Below are 22,336 nucleotides of genomic sequence, written 5' to 3' on the forward strand. Positions count from 1 at the left end.
TAGAAACCTACAGCTGAAGTAAGGACAGAAGGTTAGGAGAGGTCTCCTACACACAAAAGAGCTCAGGTAAGTCATTAAAAATGAAGATGTCAAGAAAGAGCTGAGAAGTGGTTGAATGAAAGGAGGGAGCAGGGTAAATAAAGGCTGTATCCAACACCGTTTTAATCGCCTTTCATTCAAATAAAGGTTATATTTAAAACGTTTACATTTCAAAGTATCAAGCCTCTCAAGCCAATTCATAAACCTTTTATTGAGAAAGCACCTTTTACTATGTGTTTGTCACTGAGAAAAACCCAGTCTCCAAACAAACCCTCTGAAGCATGCTCCACATCATCTGTCTGAATGTGTCCATCCTGTGGGGAGATGTATTATCATGCGGTGAGGGAGACACTTGCACTCAACAGGAGATCCAACTCTATTGATGCAGATGGTGATATCGAATGCCACACACACAGTGAAAAATGCAGACACATAAACACATACACACTCGTGTGTGTGTGTGTGTGTGTGTGTGTGTATGTACGTGTGTGTGTGTGTGTCTTGCTTTCAGAACTAGTTTGGTGTCTAAGTCAAACTAATGGGAAAGTATAGGTGGTATTGATCAATGAGGTACAGGTAACTACCAAAATAAAGGAAACACTTCAGTAAATGAGGGGTGCTGAGTATGTTGAAAGCAGGTCCTTCCACACAGGTGCTGTTCCTGAGTTAATTAAGCAAGTAACATCACATCATGCTTGGGGTCATGTATACAAATGCCCACTTGCCCATTATTTTGGCTACCATGGCTAGAAGAAGGGACCACAGAGACTTTGAAAGAGGGGTCTCAAATAAGCATATAGGGGGGTTAAAGGGTGTGTGTGTCCGAGCGAGTGTGTGTGTAAAACACCAAATTATGAAATTTCCCATGGAAGAATGGTGTCGCATCCCTCGAATAGAGTTCCAGACACTTGTAGAATCAATGCCAAGGTGCATTGAAGCTGTTCTGGCAGCACGTGGTGGCCCAATGCCCTATCTATACACAGCCCACCTTGAAGCAAATTACCCCTGAGTAGATTCCACCTACATCACACACACCCATCCTGTATTTAAACAATACAATCTGAAAACCTTTGCACACCCACAATTTCGCTGATGCTGTCAATCTGACGAAGGCTAACCTTCTCATATACATAATCAACTTTAAATGCCGCAGTGCCGATATCTACCTCTTGAGGTGTTCATATTATAAGTCTACAGGCGAAGAAACGAGCTGTCTCTCCTAAACTCAAAGTAATATGTGAGGAGTTTATTTTAGCAGCCTTCCTGTTGAAGAGCCTTCAATGTCAGTGACACTGTGTCAGTGACAATGAGACAGCTCAGTCAACATAGTGTGCTTCCTTCAACACATGCCACTCGTCTTTACAGGTGGAGAGAACTTTTTTCCCCAATATACTCAATTCATGTACACTATGTGCTGCTATTTCAGAGATGTTGGGACTGTATTGATTTTATATTGTCAAATATATTCAGTCAGCATTGGCCGTGATGGGGATTCCAGATCTAAAGAGAGCAAAAGCCTGTTTGGGTTCATTTAAATTGACAACACAATGTTTACTGCATGACAAAAATATATACAAAATCTTACCAAATGTTTATCCAATAAGGCACCTAGAATCCATAAAAGCTGCTGCAGATGACATAATTTAAATCAGTGGACAGCTCCTCCACTGGCGTCAATCAATAATCGCTCTAATTAACTTTAAATGCCACACTAACTATTACACACATTTATCTCTGAGTAGTATCCCCCATAGACAAGCAAAGATAACACTATTGCAAACAGATAACTTTTAATAATGTTTCAAATTACTATTGCTAAGGGTCAGTAGAGGTTTATAGTGCAGGGCAGTGGCTTTTTCATTGACAAGATCACTTAAATTCACTTATCTTTCCTAAAATTTTAGACACAAACATTTGTCTAAATTGCCCCATTCCAGAATCCTAGAAGTCAAGCCTGTGGTGATTACGGAAAGGAAAAAGTGCCCTGTGAAGGTTTTATTTGTGTAGGACCTTTTTAATACAATGTCATTGTGGTAAAGCATTAAACTAAATGGCACATTCCAAAATCCCTTGAGATCCAGTCTGGACAGAGGGGTCAAGCCCTGATCTCATAACTGTAACGTTAATTCCCAATAATGCTTATCATTTCCTGTTTCAAACAACATTTAAGAGCTTCAAACAACCCCAATACCAGACATACACATCACAGTGTGTGACGCAGGGAGAGAGTAAAGCTACGGTATTTACCTTCCATGACGTAGACCAGTGAGCCCACGTCACCTTCCTTGATGATACAGCTGTCTTTGCCATACTCCACAGGGTACATGCAGTCCACGATCTCCTGGATCTGAGACAGCTCCAGGTTCTTCATGAAGTCATTGTCCAATATGGCTTCCTTGATCAGGTCCTTAGACCTGGGGGTTAGAGGAAGAGGAAGTAGGGAAAATGGGATTAATATGGTAATATGTAATTGTAAGGAATTTGTGTTTTCCTTAGCATTGTTTAGGTGGAGTGGATACCCCCTAGTCATTTCTTTGCCTCTTTTTTACACCTTAATGTGCCTAAAAAAGCAAGGTGGAAACACTGAACGATTGCATAATACCCTACAAAAAGTTGACTTAATTTAGATTCAGCAGTTCAATGTCTACTGTGGTGTATTTTGAGCCTGCTGAATTTGAAATCCTTTTTCAAATGAATTTCAGGAAATAACCCATTAAAAAAACATGTTCTCAATTCTGTGGTTTCAAGGTGACTCGTATTTGATTGGCTTCAACAGCTGGAACAAGAAACCCAGGAAATCAATGCCGAACAGAAATGGATTGATCTGATTAAAAGTACACTTTGTAAAGACTAATTTGCTTAGACTTTTCTACAATGGTAATCCACACAGCTCCTTTAAGAGATGTGAACAGAGTTGTTTTATGCTACGAATATGCTGTGCAACCTCTTGCTAAGGGATAGTATGAGCCAAAGCGCAGTAATAAATGTCAGGGGTGTATTCATTAGTCACACACCGTAGCAAAGCGTTTTGCAACTGAAACAGTTAAAACCTCTTAAGGATCCACCCCCCTTTTTTTTCAATTTTAGCCTAAAATGACATACCCAAATCTAACTGTCTGTAGCTCAGGCACTGAAGCAAGGATATTCTTGGTAGCATTTGTAAGGAAACACTTTGAAGTTTGTGGAAATGTGAAGGGAACATAGGAGAATATAACACAATAGATCTGGTAAAAGATAATACAAAGAAAAAAACAACCTTTCTTTTGTATTTTTTTGTACCATCTTTGAAATGCAAGAGAAAGGCCATAATGTATTATTCCAGCCCAGGTGCAATTTAGATTTTGGCCACTAGATGTGCAAAGTTTTAGACTGATCCAATTAACCTTTGTATTTCTGTTAAAAATTTGGTATTAAGACTGTCCAAGACTGTCCAAGTTGTTTATTAATAACTTTTCATGTTCAAAGTTGTGCGCTCTCCTCAAACAATAGCATGGTATTCTTTCACTGTAATAGCTACTGTAAATTGGACAGTGCAGTTAGATTAACAAGAATTTAAGCTTTCTGCCAATATCAGATATGTCTATGTCCTGGGAAATGTTCTTGCTACTTACAACCTCATGCTAATCGCATTAGCCTACATTAGCTCAACCGTCCTGTGGAAGGGACACTGATCCCGAAGAAGTAAAATACAGAAAATGTTTTGCACAGAAAACAAATATTTATATTGGATAAATTCCGTCCCTGTTATGTTCTGTTTGCTTCCGTTCTGTTTGTTTGTTAGTGAATAGGCCTACACCCCTGGTGTTTGCATGAACCAAAAAACACAGAGTACAAGGCTAATACAAAGTTTTCTATTCTAAACTGCCTCATTTTCCCAGCTGCTTTAGAAGCAAAATTCAAAGAAAGCCGGAGAGAATAATAGTCATATCAAAAGAGATGGGGACAGGGAGGGACGTCAATTTAGGCAGAGCCAAGCTGAACAAATGCCCAAAATCTGTACAATCCTTTCAGACATGAGTTTGCAGAGAACAGTTTGTTGATTGAGTATTTTCTCAGAATGAGGTTCAGAAAAAGTGACAGATGGAGAGAAAGTGAAATATACGTAGAAGTTGACCATTGAGAAGGAAGTAAACAAGGGGGAGAAAATGGGAAAAGGAAGGAGGGCTAAGATGCAGGGAGGGGGAGCAGTGCAGGAACCGGGGGGCCATAAAAAAAGTGGAGTTGTGTCAAATGTTTATGTGGCAATGCAGAAACCCATAGGTGAGCTTGAGGTATAGCACCCAAAGAGGAGTGTAATGACACTTCTGACAGTCCACTCCAACGCATTTCCCTCATCTGGCGCCAACCACAATTTGCAAATCATTGCTGTTTGTTCATTTTGCTAGCATTTTCAAACATATTCCTATCGCTTAACATGTCCAACAGTTATTTCACAAAATATCACACACGAGAAGAAATGTAAACATTGTTTAATAGAGTTTAAAGTATTGTATCGCCAGCCCCTACTCACCACCGCAGATTGTGTGAGTGAACTGCACGTTCTCATTACTGAGCACGCGCACCTGATGGATAACTATGTGAATGTGACCGGCACGCACGCTCAGTAATTAGAACGTTGAGGGCTATTTTCATAATCGTTACTCGTTAAATGCTTTTTATGTAATATTATGTCCTCATATGTTGAAATGTTCTATGGTATTGAACATTCATGTTTAAATTATTGTGAGTGATCCGATTATAGAGTGACATTTAATTGATGTGTTAGGTTATAAATGACAGGGTAAAAACTATTAAAAGCTCAAACCAAGTTTATTCACCCAATGGGTCAGACAGCTGAACAGACCAAGATGGTGTTCCCAACAGCACAAGTGTATATATACCCCCATTTAGATTAAGTCTCCTCCTTCCCTCTAAACATTAATTATTTATTGCTAGGCAGGAAGTTAAGTGATGTGGGTAATAAACTGCTCCTTCTCCCTTAATGTGACCTGACCTGACCTCGGCCACCATTCCTCTCGAATCCACAACTCTCCACCCTTATCAGTGACCACAACCATGTGATTGCCTTTCCCTCACACAGTAACATTCCAATCCCCTGGCTCATATCCAACCTTAATTGACTCCACCATATGCATTCCTCCTACAGACAACCATTAACTTCTGGTGTAACAACCAGACTGTGGCCCTTCTCCTTTCCATAGGATACCTGATGATTAACAATTTTTTAAGTTTATAAATCAGAACCCATCAGATTAAATACCTGTGAAGGTGCATTTTGGATAATCCTATTGATATATATATATATTTTTTTAAGAGTCTCTGTTTATATGTCAGTGTTAGTTAGCATCTTGTTAATATCCATGGTCCCAGCTCACATTTTGCACCTAAACACCACAATTTTGCACCTGATTCAGTTGATGCTTTGCAGCCCCTTGACAAAATCTCAAATAAAACCCTATTCCCTAGTGCACTACTTTTGAACAGAACATAGATTAGATTAGACAAGATTGGGTGTAATGTGCTGTATACTGAGATGTTCTGTGTCTGTTATGTACTGAAATCCTTCTACAGGGAAGCAGACAGTGTAGTGTCATGCGGCTCTCTATCATCCAATTCTGTAAAAGAGGCTAATCACATGTAACAGGGTTAATCCAACGAGAACGGCTGTCTTCAAAGAGAAGCTTGGATAAAATAGGGACAGGAAACCCTTTCTACCTCTCAAAGGATGCTGAGAATAGAACTCATAAAAGGGAGACGGTTTGAAGTGTTGCCCGAGCTTCTAAAGTCCCGCCCAGAATTCTGTGGCAACACACCACCAAACACCCCTATGTTCCTAGCCTAGTGGTTAGAGCGTTGGGCCAGTAACTAAAAGGTTGCTGGATCGAATCCCCGTTCTGTCGTTCTGCCCCTGAGCAAGACAGTTAACCCACTGTTCCCTGGGTACCGAAGATGTGGAAGTCAGAGGGGTTGGGTTAAATGCTGAAAACACATTTCAGTTGAAGGCATTCAGTTGTACAACTGACTAGGTAGTCCCCTTTCCTCTTTAGGAGTGACCACAAACAGCCAGACTGACAAAATATAATACAATAATATATGTAATTTAGCAGACACTTTTATCCAAAGTGACTTACTTACAGTCATGCGTGCATACATTTTATGCCTATCCTTTTTTGATGTTATAAAGGTATAAAAGGAGCATACTTTAAAAACAACACTATATTTCAATCTACCCTTTAATCGTAACCATGAGAGAGTAAAGAGAAGCACAGTAGGGAGGGGTAACATTTTAGCATACCTCCAGATGCTTCTCTCCTTAACCCTAACCCTGACTTTGACAGATTTACACCCAGGAAAGGAGTGAGGGTTCCTGGCCTCCCTACTACACTACGGACCCCAGAGTGAAGGAGCCTGCAGTCCAGTAACATCTCTCTGTTTCATGTCCTCTATACTCTAGCCAGCCACCCTATTACACACCCAACCTCCTCTCCTCCTCCTCTCCTTCCTCTTCTCTTTCTCTCCGTTGGAAGGGAAGATACACACACTCAGTCAGGTTTGGGGACTGAACACGGTCTGTCTTCCTTAAAAGGAGAAAATATGCTCTTTTAGAAGAATAAGGGAGAGAGAGGCTGAGCGAGTGAAAATAGAGATAGAGAGAGAGAGACCAACAGACATAATCCAGAGAACTGGTTTTAAATATAAAGAGAGTAAAACTGGGAGAGAAAGAACAAGGCCATTAATATACCTCAGCATTTTAAAGGCCACATCTTTTTAAAAACAGCTTTTCTAAACCCTCTGATGAAGGCCAATAGGCCGACACATACGCTGAATAAACAAAGTATTACTGACAAGAGCAGTCTGCTGTTTTTTCATTTTTTTTCAGCTATCTAAACCAATACAGACAAATAAATAAATATTGAAAGTTGGTCAAACAGAGGAGAGACATTGATTTCCAAGCCATTGAGTAAACATCACAGTGCTCTGTTCTAATTGATAGAGCTCAATTGAAACTCATTACTCAATGGTTGTCAAAGGCCTCTGCATTGACAACCATAAATGTCTGCTTGTTCAAGACAATGACTTTGATGACAATATGCTTTTAATTAAAAAAAATGTGCCAAAACTGTTATGAAGTTGTCTAAGGTGAATGTAAGTGAAGTATAACCTTTCAAACACTGACGGTACAAAACTTTTCACATTAAGTAATTGTCATTCACACGTTTCAGAGATATCATATAGAGACAAAGGATGTGGCATACAGACTTTCCAAAACTTAATTTGATCCCTACTTGCTGACACCAACACAGATAAGGGGAAGGAAAATGAGGGCATTTTTTTGGCCTCCGTCTCGTGTCCTCATCTGGCACCAGGACAGATACCCAGCTGACCAACACTACCAATATAATGTGCCTCACTGAAGAAAAACAAAGGAAGGAGGCCAGGGGATTAAAAGGGGCTTTGGGTGATATGCTGCACAATGCTGACAGATACAACTAAGAAAAAATACTTTTTCCTCTTCAAATAATAACCTCCCTTCATGTTGACTCTTCCTCAATGAAACCCTAAAATCATATTACATGTGCAGCAGGCCACCAGGACAGAACCATTCTTATCTGGCTTCAATGGACACAGCTGGCCACTCAGCAAGGCTTATTTATTCAGCTGATTTCTATGCGTCTTTGATGTTTCATGTAGACTAAAACACCTTTTATAGCTACAGGTACCACACATCTAATAAGCCTATCAGAATAACAGAAAATCTGAGAAAACACATCATCACCACCACAATCATATTCTCAAGGTAAGTGATTTCCAGGCTTTTTAAATTGATTAAACCTCAACTCAATTTTGAAGACAGTAAATAATTATAGCATCAATAACCCTTTTTGTTCAGGGTTTGATTTCCAGAGACAAGCATCAAATGTTTCTCATACACCTTGAGGTGTGTATTGATTTTGAGTGGCATGTTAGACAAACAATGCAACATGAGGTGAGGAATGTGTCTCTAAATGCATATGAGACCACACACAAGTTTGTTGGAGAGAGAGGTGAGTGTTGATTGTGTACTGTACGTATGTGCATGTGTGCAGAGACAATAAGAGGAGTGTTTGTGTGTGTGTGTAGAGAGACAGAGATTTTACTGAGTTACAGTTTATATAAGGAAATCAGTCAATTGAAATACATTCCTTAGGCCCTAATGTATGGAATTCACATGACTGGGAAGATATTTTAAAAACGTAGGGGCATGGATCAGAAAATCAGTCAGAATCTGGTGGGACCACCATTTCCCTCATGTAGTGCGACACATCTCCTTCACATAGAGTTGATCAGGTTGTTGATTGTGGACTGTAGAATGTTGTACCACTCCCCTTCAATAGCTGTGTGAAGTTGCTGGATATTGGCGGGAACTGGAACACCCTGTTGTACACGTTGATCCATGGCATCCCAAACATGCTCAATGAGTGACATGTCTGGTGAATATGCAGGCCATAGAAGAACTGGACCATTTGTGTACAGAGCCCTGTGACATTGGGGCCTTGCATTATCATGCTGAAACATGAGGTGATTGCAGCGGATGAACGGGCCTCAGGATCTCGTCACAGTATCTATGTGCATTCAAATTGGCATTGATAAAATGCAATGGTGTTCATTGTCCCTAGCTTATGCCTGCCCATACCATAACCTCACCACCACCATGGGGCACTCTGTTCACAATGTACGTGGTCTGCGGTTGTGAGGCTGATTGGACGTACTGCCAAATTCTTGAAAACTATGTTGGGGGCAGCTTATGCTAGAGAAATTAAGATGAAATCTCTGGCAACAGCTCTGGTGGACATTCCTGCAGTCAGCATGCCAATTGCACACTCCCTCAAAATGTGTGACATATATAGCATTGTGTAGTGTGACAAAACCGTCCATTTTAGAGTGGCCTTTTATTGTCCCCAGCACAAGGTGCACCTGCGTAAGGATCATGTTGTTTAATAAGATTCTTGATATGCCACACCTGTCAGGTGGACGGATTATCTTGGCAAAGGAGAAATTCTCACTAACAGGGATGTAAACAAATTTGTGTACAACATTTGAGAGAGATAGTCTTTTTGTGTGTATGGAAGATTTCTGGAATATTTTATTTCAGCTCATGAAACATGGGACAAACACTACATGTTGAGTTTATATTTTTGTTCATTATACATTATATTACACATACTGACTGATCCTAGATTTCAACCCATACCGTAATGGGAAAGTGTAATTTATACAGTAATTTTAGGTATCAACAACAGTAAAAAAAACTCAGCATTCAACACCATAGTACCCTCCGAGCTCATCATTAAGCTTGGGGCCCTGGGTCTGAACCCTGCCCTCAACAACTGGGTCCGCCTCCAGGTAGTGAACGTAGGAAACAACACCTCCACTTCTCTGATCCTCAACACTGGGGCCCCACAAGGGTGTGTGCTCAGCCCCCTTCTGTACTCCCTGTTCACCCATGACTGCGTGGCCACGCACGCCTCCAATTCAATCATCAAGTTTGCAGACGACACAACAGTAGTAGGCCTGATTACCAACAATGACGAGACAGCCTATAGGGAGGAGGTGTGATGCTAGGAAAATAACCTCTCACTCAACTTCAACAAAACAAAGGAGCAGATTGTGGACTTCAGGAAACAGCAGAGGGAGCACCCCCCTATCCACATTGACGGGACTGCAGTGAAGAAGGTGGAATGCTTTCAAGTCCCTCTGCGCACACATCACTGACAAAATAGATGGTCCACCCACACAGACAGTGTGGTGAAGAAGGCGCAACAGTGCCTCTTCAACCTCAGGAGGCTGAAGAAATTTGGCTTGGCACCTAAAACCCTCATAAACTTTTACAGATGCACAATTGAGAGCATCTTGTCGGGCTGTATCACAGCATGGTACGGCAACTGCACCACACACAACCACAGGGCTCTCCAGAGGGTGGTACGGTCTGCCCAACGCATCACCGGAGGCAAACAACCTGCCCTCCAGGACACCTACAACACCCAATGTCACAGGAAGGCCAAAGCGGCCATAAAGGACAACGACTGCCTGTTCACCCCGCTATCATCCAGAAGGCGAGGTCAGTACAGGTGCATCAAACCTGGGACCGAGAGACTGAAAAACAGCATCTATCTCACAGCCATCAGACTGTTAAACAGCCATCACTAGCGCATTAGAGGCTGCTGCCCTATATACATAGAATTGAAATCATTGGCCACTTTAATAATGGAACCTTAGTCTATGCCGCTCTGACATTGGTCGTCCAAATATTTAAATATTCTTAATTTCATTCCTATACTTTCGATTTGAGTTTATTGTGTGTATTGTTGTGAAATTGTTAGGTATTAATTGATAGATATAACTGCACTGTTGGAGCTAGAAACTCAAGCATTTCACTACACCCCCAATAACATCTGCTAAACACGTGTATGTGACAAAATACAATTATTTGATTTGATTTTGAAACCATTTACTGCAGCGTACTGTAAATGACGGTGCATTGTGGGAAAATGTATTTATTTGTTTCCGAATGGTACTGTAATTCCACCCCACAGAATACAGTAACGTGCTGTGTTCTCGGAGCGCCAAAAACCTTTTGACAACTAGCTGGTGCATGGTATTGTTGTTTCTGGCTCATGAATATATTTTGGGGCATCTACACACATACCCCATAATGACAAAGTGAAAACAAGTTTTTAGAAATGTTTGCAAATGTATTGAAAATGAAATACTGATATATCTCATTTATATTTTGACCTTGAGTCAATACATGTTAGAACCACTTTTGGCAGCAATTACAGCTGTGAGTCTTTCTGAGTAAGTTTCTAAGAGCTTTGCTAACTTAGATTGTACAATATTTGCACATTATTCATTAAAAAATTACTCAAGCTCTGTCAAGTTGGTTGTTGATCATTGCTGGGCAGTCATTTTCAAGTCTTGCCATAGATTTTCAAGCCGATTTAAGTCAAAACTGTAACTAGGCCACTCAGGAACATTCCAAATTATCTTGGTAAGCAACTCCAGTACATATTTGGCCTTGTGTTTTAGGTTATTGTCCTGCTGAAAGGTGAATTTGTCTCCCAGTGTCTGTTGGAAATCAGGTTTTACTCTAGGATTTAGCATGTGCTTAAATCTATTCCATTTATTTTTATCAACAACAGAAAAACTCCATAGTCCTTGCTGATGACAAGCAGACCCATAACATGATACAGCCACCACTATGCTTGAAAATATGGAGTGTGGTACTCAGTGACATGTTGTGTTGGATTTTCTCCAAACATAACGCTTTGTATTGAGGACATTAAGTTAATTTCTTTGCCACATTGTTTGCCATTTTACTTTAGTGCCTTATTGTAAACAGGATGCATGTTTTGGAATATTTTTATTCTGTACAGGCTTCCTTATTTTCGCTCACTCATTTAGGTTATTATTGTGGAGTAACTATAATGTTGTTGATCCATCCTCAGTTTTCTCCTGTCACATCCATTAAACTCTAACTGTTTTAAAGTCACAATTGGCCTCATGGTGAAATCCCTGAGCGGTTTCCTTCCTCTCCGGCAACTGAGTTAGGAAAGATGCATGTATCTTTGTAGTGACTGAGTGTAGTGATACATCATCCAAAGTGCAATTAATAACGTCACCATACTCAAAGGGATATTCAATGTCTGCTTTTTTTATTTGTACCCATTTACCAATAGGTGCCCTTCTTTGTGAGGCATTGGAAAATGTCCCTTGTCTTTGTGGTTGAATCTGTTTGAAATTCACTGCTTGACTGACGGACCTAATTGTATGTGTCGGGTACAGAGATGATGCAGTCAAAAATCATGTTAAACACTATTACAACCACCCCTCATAGCCTGGTTCCTCTCTAGGTTTCTTCCTAGGTTCTGGCCTTTCTAGGGAGTTTTTCCTAGACACTGTGCTTCTACACCTGCATTACTTGCTGTTTGGGTTTTTAAGCTGGGTTCCTGTACAGCACTTTGAGATATCAGCTGATGTAAGAAGGGCTTTAAAAATACATTTGATTTGATTTGATTTACTGCACACAGAGTGAGTCCATGCAACGTATTATGTGACTTGTTTAGCACATTTTTCCTCCTGAACTTATTTAGGCTTGCTATAGCAAAGGGGTTGAGTACTTATTGACTCAAGATATTTCAGCTTAATTTTTTTTATTCATGAATTAGTAAACATGTCTAAAAACACAAATCCACTTTGACATTATGGGAAATTGTGTGTAAACCAGTGAGTGACACAAAATGTTCCACAAAATGTGGAAAAAGTCAAGAGGTGTGGATACTTTCTGAAGGCACTATATGTGTTTATAGTGCCCCATCAATTTAAAATATATAGTGGACATATTGGAGTGACAGCTAGTCTTGAACCTTAAATGGTTTCCCCCATATCCTTTTGGTCTGTTTTGCACTGTAGTTGCTGCCAGTTTGGAAGTGTTTGCTAAAGCCTCTAGAAGTGCAAGTGACATAAAACACCAAATATTCATTAATATGATGTAATGTGTAAATACTTTACCTAGTAGCCAACCTGCTTGCACCAATCCCTTGTAAGTACATAAAAATATTGTGAAATACAAACCCCTCCCCTCAATGAATTTCATTCATTCATCCATTTATTCATTCCGATTATTGTAGCATTTGCTTTTTTACAATATAATACAGTCATTTTTACGGTATTGTACTGTGTGTCATTACACAGAATTTGCCACAGAGCTGCCTGTAAATGACTGTCAAATTCATGTTAATCCCTTTACGGTGCATCTGTTGGGTGTCAGACATGATTAATCTACAGAAAGCTAAATGAGTTTATTATTCAACAGAAAAAACCTGCAATAAAGCTGGTATTTTCTGCCCTCTGTCTTTCTCCTGTTTATGTACTCACCCACATACTTCTGCATATATCCTACTGACTGACTCTGCCAGGCTGGTGTGTTTGTGTGTGTGTGAGAGAGAGAGCAAGAGAGAGAGCGAAAATGAATTAAAGATGCAATACATAACTTTTTGGGGACCCACAAAATTCACATAGAAATTTGACTTGAAGAGCTGTTATTCTCATTGAAAGCAAGTCTAAGAAGCATTAGATCTGCTCTATGTGCAATATTTATATTCTTCCCGTTTTTAAGTTTTGTTTTGTTTTTGCTCTTTTACTGTTGTTTTTGTGCACCAGCTTCAAACAGCTAAAAATACAATATTATTGTATATGGAAAAATATTTCACCGTGGTTTAGATGGTACAATGGTTCTCTACACTATACGTGCTTGTTTTGTCATAAACTGAAAATAGGCGAGCTATTAGAATTTTAGCAACCAGGAAATAGCAGACACATTTCTGCATAGTGCATCTTTAATATTAATGGTTGGGTGGATACATGAATTAATTAATTAATTATTTGACATTCTTCTTTCGGCTTCTAAAGAATTTACTCACTGAGCCATTACAGTCAAATAAGGTATATAATTTGATACGCAATGGCAAAGTGCAAAGAGAAAAATCATTCAATGTGGGAAACCCTTGATTTGAAATGGCAAGAATATGACAGATCTCACACCTGATGCGCCATACGCACACTTAAAAGAGTGCACAATAGATAAACACAGCCACGGGCTGTATCACATAACGTCAAAACATGATACAGTAATGCAGAAACAGGCACCCCTGTTGTAACTGTACACCTACTGTGGACTTTTGGGGTAGAAAGGCAGCGTGACATGGCTAAGATCATGGATGTCGAATGCGGTGGGTTCGGCAGATATCGCCTGTCTCTTAGTTCGTTGGTGCTCGTGCAGCTCGGTCTGTTTGACGACCTGTTGCGTGGCCGGTTTGATAACGGACCGGTATTTATCCAGTTCGTTCTGTAGTTTTTGTATCAGTTCATCTTTTTGGTCAAGCTCCAGTTCTAGCTCATCAATGAGCGTGTCCCGCTGCCGCAGCTCCTCAATCTTCTCCTGGAGCGCGTATTGGAGGTCGCGCAAGGTACCCATGTCAATCCCAGACGCCAAGGGAACTTCAGAAAACTTTAACCAAAGCTATCCAGTTGATACTGTAGCCTATTCCTGCTCCTCTTCTACCCTGACTGAAAGCTGTATCCCGCATCAACAGCTTTAAACATATATCCTCCCTCCAGTCCTTGATTCCCAAACGGCTTGCTCACCCTTGATGACAGAGTTTGAATATTTAAATAGGCAAATACAGTAGATGAGGCGACACTGAAGGTGAACCACCGAGAGCACCGCAGTCTGGAAATGTAAAGTTTGTCTTTATATGTCTAGATGAGAGTATCAGTGGTCAGGCAGGCTGGTCCTCCCCGAGTGCGTCAAACTGCGACCTGGAGAGAGCGCAAGGCAAGAAGGGCGCCTACAGGAATCCGAGGTACAATGCAGCCTGTGCGCACATGAGTGAATCCTGTGAGAACAACATTTACAGGGGAACTGGACCAGTCTTTGGCTAAGGTAAGTTGTCATTGAAATACATACATAGCGGGGGAAGTAGGGGTGCTGAGGGTGCTGCAGCCCCCCCCCCCCCCCTGAAAAATCAGAATCCCCCCCAAAATATTAATAAAAAAGTCCTTTATTAGTGGACTGCTATGGCCATCTCTAGTGCAGGCAAAAACTTTTTTTCAACGTCACCCTCCCATCACATTTCCCATCATCAATCATGAATGATAATTCTTCAAGTTGTACCTGTGAAACGTCTCCATGCCAACCATTTGATCTCAATCATTGTCATGGGAATATGAATGTAGATCTTCTTGAGTTATGTACAGTGTTGTTTCAAAGTACCATGATGTTTAGAACTATGTACAGTGTGCTAATTTTAGAGCAAATAGTGTTAACAAACTGTAGAATAACTGTGTTTTGTTTCAATCAAAGCACATACACTGAGTGTACAAAACATCAACAAGAATGAGTAGAAGAGAGACTGCTTAAAGTAGAGAATTCTGTAAATGCGCAGAAGCTTCGAACCTTTAGCTGTCGGAAAGAGGGTTCCAGAGAACTCAGATCGGCAGCCACTCCAAAAGATGTAGCGTTATTACAATATTGCTAATATGCTATATATAAATAAGTATGTGGACACCCCTTCAAATGAGTGGATTCGGCTATTTCAACCACACCCATTGCTGACAGGTATATAAAATAAAGCACAGAGCCATGCAATCTCCAAAGACAAACCATTGCAGTACAATGGCCTTACTGAAAAGCTCACTGACATTCAACGTGGCACCGTCATTGGATGCCACCTTTCCAACAAGTCAGTTTGTAAAATTGCTGCCCTGCTAGAGCTGCTAAAGTCAACTGTAAATGCTGTTTTTGTGGAAATGTCTAGGAGCAACAACGGCTCAGCCGTGAAGTGGTCAGCCACACAAGCTCACAGAATGGGACCGCCGAATGCTTAAGCGTGTCCTCGGTTACAACTTCGTGTGTCCTCGGTTACAACACTCACTACCGAGTTCCAATCTGCCTCTGGAAGCAACATCAGCACAATAACTGTTAGTCAGGAGCTTCATGAAATGGGTTTCCACGGCCAAGCAACCACACACAAGCCTGCAATGCCAAGCATCGGCTGGAGTGGTGTAAAGCTCACTGCCATTGGACTCTGGAGCAGTGGACTCTGGAGCAGTTCTCTGGAGTGATGAATCAAGCTTCACCATCTGGCAGTCCGACAGACGAATCTGGGATTGGCGGATGCCAGGAGAACGCTACCTGCCCGAATGCATAGTGCCAACAGTAAAGTTTGGTGGAGGAGAAATAATGGTCTGGGGCTGTTTTTCATGGATCGGACTAGGCCCCTTAGGTCCAGTGAAGGTAAATCTTAACGCTACAGCATATGTTCTAGACCATTCTGTGCTTCCAACTTTGTTGCAACAATTTAGGGAAGGCCCTTTCCTGTTTCAGCATGACAATGCCCCCGTGCACAAAGCGAGGTGCATACAGAAATGGTTGGTCGAGAATGGTATGGAAGAACTTGATTGGCCTCCACAGAGCCCTGACCTCAACCCCATCGAACACCTTTGGGATGAATTGGAAGGCCGACTGCGAGCCAGGCTTAATCGCCCAGCATCAGTGCCCAACCTCAGTAATGCTCTTGTGGCTGAATGGAAGCAAATCCCAGTAGCAATATTCCAACATCTGGTGGAAAGCCTTTCCATAAGAGTGGAGGCTGTTATAGCAACAAAAGCGGGACCATCTCCATATTAATGCCTGTGGTTGTGGAATGAGTTGTTCGATCAGCAGGTGTCCACATACTTTTGGTCATGTAGTGTACCGTTTTAAGTCCTTTCAGATGTCTGATGCACGAGGGGTCAAAAAGCTATAGAAGTATTGATTCATTTACACCATATCAAGGCAGAGGGATGGGGGGTGATAATGAGGATGATGATGGTGACCTGAGTGGGAGGTAACTGTATCCCTCTGGTGAGGTAATGACCAGCACCTTCCTTATCTAATCTGCAGTCTTCGCTCTGAGCTGTGGTGTCCGCTTGTGTTATGTCATTAATGCATCTAAAACACATTGAACTTCATTAGACCTTATGCTCATTGGTCTCATCCAGAATACATTACATCACTGATGAAGGCAAATGCAGATGAGGGTTTATGTTAAATCAAAATGTTATATTGTAAAATCAAAGGATGGTAGTCACTAGATGGTCATGTCAGAAACGCCATTGTAATTTCGTCAATAATGACAAACAAGTAGCCTACATTAGCTTTTTATTCTTAAATTAGTGGTAGGGTCAGGCTTAAGGTCAAGGTTGGGGTAAATGGTTAGAATCTTATTTGTGGTTAGAAAGCGCTGTAGCTCTGATCATTCCACCATGGCCAGTCACCAGACAGTATGATGACCTGAAAAAAAGATCAAAGCTGCCCTCTTGTGGTTGCATGTGATACCAGTGACTGAGCAGTTAGGGAGAATATCTGACAGCTAATAGAATGTCTGGTGCACACACACTTTTGTTCAATGAAACTCAGAAACCAATGATCTAGAGAAATGCCATTATGGGATCCTAACCATGCTGAACTGTAATATATATCTTAATAATATTATTTATAATATTTTCTAATAACAATAAGAATAATAAGAATATATAATAATATATGCTTTTGGCGGCTTACAGTCATGCGTGCATACATTTTACATACGGGTGGTCCTGGGAATCAAACCCACTATACTGGCTTTGCAAGCGCCATGCTCTTCAAACTAAGCTATTGAGGACCACAAACTGTGATCACACACCACAAACTGTGTCTGAAGGATCCTTCTCCATTTTTTCGAAAGGTCTAGATAGAAGAGTTTGTGCTGCCCAACCATTCAACAGCTGTTTTTACCATGTTATTATGTGCTATGACAATGCTATTACAGCTCTATTATCACACTGTAAGACTGGCTATGATACGATGACAGTGATATATCATATTGGCTGTAATAGTGTGGCAATGAGAGTTGGCTTGAAGATCAAGAGCCTGAACCTTTTAGTGGGTGCTTCAGGGACAACAAAGTTTAAACAACTCGGACATAATATATGATATGGTAAAACAAGAATGCTTATCACTTATGCAAAGGAACAGTTTAAGTGCCAAATTTATCCTCGTTTCCCTTTTAGCTTCAGATGTCATTTGTGAGGAAATAAAGTATTAGTGTAAACAAAATACTTTACTGAAGACCATATTACACAAACCTACAGACCTACACATTCAGGATCTTAATTTGATCACCCTGTTGCAGGATAACTTTTCTGAAACTTTCCAGGAAATGTAAAACTTGTAGTGTATTTGAAGTTTGAAAAGGCTTCTGAAGTTTGTCATTTTCACTTTGAAATTCCAGACTTGATTTTCCCTTATGAAAAATGTATTAACCCCTACAAAAAATTCCAATAATTATAATCCACACAATAATTCACATTTCTTGTGGCTGCAGGATTATTTTCCTGCTGTAGCTGGCTCAAATTAAGATCCTACAACTGTATGAGGCATTCTAGGTACAGTAATTTTTCCTGGCCAAGTAATATGACCAGGAAAACATGCCCTGCATCCCAATACTTCCCTTTACGGAAAAAAAAAGGCTGGAATAAGAAGTATAGTGGATGAACACTCAGTCTAACCCATGCTTAAACCAATGCTTTTATATTTGTAAGGGAGTAGGGCACTGATCACATCAACTCCTGGCCCTAGGAATTATTTACATCTTCTGGAGGGTCGCTGTTTTGCAAACTCCGACCCAACTTTGGTATTTTGTCATTTATTTCTACTCTATTTTCATGAAATGTATCCATTATTGTTTCTTACAACCGACAAGAACTCTTGAACATCAGATCGGCAGTTACTTACCCCAATTCCTGCTTTTACTTCGATTCATCTGCCCTGGACTCTCTGTAATTCCAACCCAATTTCCGGGCTACCCAAGAGGAAGAACCGGTGTTACAGAGGCAAGAGAGGGGGATCCTGGTGAGATTAAGGCAAAGGGAAAGCCGGCCACCTCTTCCCTCCATTCTACTGGATAATGTACAGTCACTAGATAATAAGATGGATGACCTCCGATCACGGATTGGCTACAAACGGGACTCTCGGAACTGCAATATTCTTTGCTTTTCAAAAACCTGGCTCTCGGACAAAATAACCCCATGGCTATCCAACTCGATGGATTCTCCATTCACCGGGTGGATAGGACAGTGAAGTCAGGGAAATCGAGAGGGGAGGGGTTTGCCTCTTCATCACACACCCCTGTGTCATCAAGTGGTGTGCTAATTCCAGTGCTGTGGAAGTGTCAACCCACTGCTCACCCGTCTTGGAATACCTGATGGTCAAATGCCGACCCTGCTATCTCTCGAGGGAGTTTTCAGCTGTTATAGTGACTGCTGTATACGGGACAATAAAAAGAACAAGATGGCACTTAAAACTACACAAGGCTATAAACAAGCAGGAAAATCTATACCCAGAGGCTGCCTTACTGGTTGCCACAATTTTAATTTGGCGTCACTAAGACATGTGATGCCCTATCTTCCATCAACACGTCTCCAACGCCACAAGCAGGGATAAAGTCCTAGACCACTGCTATTGTGCATGAAGCAAACTTCACAATGAAGCATCAGGTACACCTCTACTCCACAATGATGGTCAATAGGTCAACTTTCAGCAACCAGATAAGTAGATAATAAGCAAGCATACAAGGCCCTCCCTTGTCCGCCATTCGGTAAATCAGATCATTACTGCATACTTTGACTTCCTGTTTACAAGCTGAAGCTGAAACAGAAAGTACCCACTATTCGCTCAGTTGAGAAATGGTCGCCGGAATCAGAGGTTATGCTACAGGACTGCTTTGCTAGCGTTGATTGGAATATGTTTTTCAGGACATTGGAAATGAATCAGTGACGTTGTACCCATGGTGAGGGTTTGCTGCTTCTCCAATCAAAAGCCCTGGATTAACACTGAGGTTTGTGCTAAACTAAAGAACAGGGCTACCGCACATGGAGCTTTGTCCTGGCCAAGTGATATGCTACAGCAAAAGACTGAAATAAGTACGAGAAGGCCTGCTATTTCCTTTGCAGAGTCATCAAATGAGCAAAAAGACAATATAGGAATTAGGTGGAATCATATTGCACAGTCTCCAACACCCACCGCATGTGGCAGGGGCTACAGCCCATTAAGGATTATAAAGGAAGACCCAACCGTGATCTGCCTAACGATGCCTCTCTACCAGACAAACTCAATGCATTTTATGCACGTTTTGACAACAACAACATCGAGACAGGTGTGAGGGCTGTCACCGACCAAGAGGATTGGGTGATGTCACTCTCCGAGGCTGACGTGAGAGAGTCTTTAATTAGGTCAACACCCGCAGGGACGTGGGCCTGAAAGGTATTCCAAGGTGCATTCTCAGAGCAAGCGCAAAACAGCTGGAAGGCATATTCACAATCATGTTCAACCTCTCCTTGTCCCAGTCTATAATCCCCACAAGTTTTAAGATGACCAAAATCATTCCTGTTCCTAAGAACTCTGAGGCTTCAAGCCACTATTACTACCTCCCTGTAGCAGTCACGTCTGTAATCATGAAGTGCTTTGAAAGGCTTGTTATGGCACACATTAACTCCACCATCTCAGCCACCCTAGACCCACTCCAATTAGCATACCGCCTCAACAGATCCATAGACGACGCAATCTCGATTGCTCTCCACACTGCCCTCACCGACCTAGATAAGAGGAATACCTTGTGAGAATGCTGTTCATTGACTACAGCTCAATGTTCAACACCATTGTCCCCTCCAAGATTGTCACCGAGCTTAGGACACTGGGTCTGAACATTTTGCTCTGCAACTGGATCCCAACGGGCCGACCCCAGAGGGTGAGGGTAGGCAACATCACCTCTGCCACGCTGACACTTAACACAGGGGTGTGTGCTTAGTCCCCTCCACTCCCTCTTCACCCACAACTGTGTGGCCACGCACGACTCCAACACCATTATCAAGTTCGCTGACAACACGACGGTGGTAGGCCTGGTCACCGATGACGATGAGTCAGCCTACAGGGAGGAGGTCAGTAACCTGGTAGTGTGGTGCTGGACCAATAACGTCTCCCTCAACGTTAGCAAGACCAAGGAGCTGATCGTGGACTACAGTAAACAGGGTGGGCGAGCACGTCCCCATCCACATCGACTGGGAGGCAGTGGAGCAGGTAGACAGCTTCAAATTTCTCTGTGTCTAAATTACTAAAGACTTAAAAGGATCTAAACACACACGCACAGCCGTGAAGAAGGCGTGACAGTGTCTCTTCCCCCTCAAGAGGTTGAAAAGGTTTGGCACGGGCCCTCAAATCCTTAAAAGGTTCTATAGCTGTACCATTGAGAGCATATTGACTGGCTGCACCACTGCTTCGTTTGGCAATAGCACCGCCCTCGATTGCATGGTGCTACAGAGGGTTGTGCAGACAGCCAAGAACATCACTGGGGCCGAGCTCCCTGACATCCAGGACCTCTATATCAGTCGATGTGAAAAGAAGGCCCGGAAAGACTCATCAAAGTCTTCAACCACCCAAGCCATAGACTATTTTCTCTGCTGCTGCATGGCAAGAGGTACTGGTGCATCAAGTCTGACACCAACAGGCTCTTGAACAGCTTCTATCACCAAACAATACGACTGATAAATAGCTAACAAATTAGCTACACAGACTACCTGTACACCTTGCATCTTTAATGACCTCTTATTTTATTATGCACACTCACACACATCACACCCAAACACTCCATAATTTGTTCACTCACATATAATATGCACATGCATTTATACTCACTCTACACACCCGCACACCCAGTCACATACAAGCTGCTGCTCTGTTTATCACATATCCTGTTGCCTAGTCACCTTACCCCTCTACATACAGTGCATTCGGAAAGTATTCAGACCCCTTGACTTTTTCCACATTTTGTTACGTTACAACCTTATTCTACAATGGATTGTTTTTTAAATAAATCCTCATCAATCTACACACAATACCCCATAACGGCAAAGTGGAAATAGGTTTTAGAAAATGTTTATAAATATATTCAAAATAAAAAATAGAAATACCTTATGTACTTAAGTATTCAGACCCTTTGCTATGAGACTCGAAATTGAGCTCAGGTACATCCTGTTTCCATTGATCATCCTTGAGATGTTTCTACAACTTGATTGGTCATGATTTGGAAAGGCACACACCTGTCTATATAAGGTCCCACAGTTGACAATGCATGTCAGAGCAAAAACCAAGCCATGAGTTTGAAGGAATTGTCTGTAGAGCTCAGAGACAGGATTGTTTCGAGGCCTAGATCTGGGGAAGGGCACCAAAAAATGTCTGCAGTACTGAAGGTCACCAGGAACACAGTGGCTTCCATCATTCTTAAATGGGAGAAGTTTGGAACCATCAAGACTCTACCTAGAGTTTGCCGCCCGGCCAAACTGAGCAATCGGGAGGGCCTTGGTCAGGGAGGTGACCAAGAACCCAATGGTCACTCAGACAGAGCTCCAGAGTTCCTCTATGGAGATGGAAGAACCTTCCAGAAGGACAACCATCTCTGCAGCACTCCACCAATCAGGCCTTTATGGTAGAGTGGCCAGACGGAAGCCAAAAGGCACCTAAAGGACTCAGACCGAAGAGAAACAACATTCTCTCGTCTGATGAAACCAAGATTGAACTCTTTAGCCTGAATTCCAAGCATCACGTGTGTAGGAAACCTTGCACCATCCCTACGGTGAAGCATGGTGGTGGAAGCATCATGCTGTGGGGATGTTTTTCAGTGGC

At 41.7% G+C, this 22,336-nt stretch overlaps 1 protein-coding gene across 4 annotated transcripts in view; it reads right to left on the bottom strand.

The window, feature by feature from the left end:
- LOC110528926 (cGMP-dependent protein kinase 1) overlaps positions 1-22,336 on the bottom strand; it is a 149,775-nt gene that overhangs the window by 115,086 nt on the left and 12,353 nt on the right. For 2 of the 4 annotated variants that reach the window (XM_036984926.2, XM_090240407.1), the window contains exon 2: positions 2,287-2,453. In XM_036984926.2, the coding sequence (XP_036840821.1) occupies positions 2,287-2,453 (167 nt within the window). Of the gene's footprint in view, positions 1-2,286; positions 2,454-13,748; positions 14,470-22,336 lie in introns of those variants that run through there. The other 2 variants (XM_021611105.3, XM_036984929.2) reach the window with 2 other exon arrangements.

This window comes from Oncorhynchus mykiss, chromosome 1 (genome assembly GCF_057628025.1).
Source record: "Oncorhynchus mykiss isolate SJ-2025 chromosome 1, ASM5762802v1, whole genome shotgun sequence".
NCBI classification, from domain to species: Eukaryota; Metazoa; Chordata; class Actinopteri; order Salmoniformes; family Salmonidae; genus Oncorhynchus; species Oncorhynchus mykiss.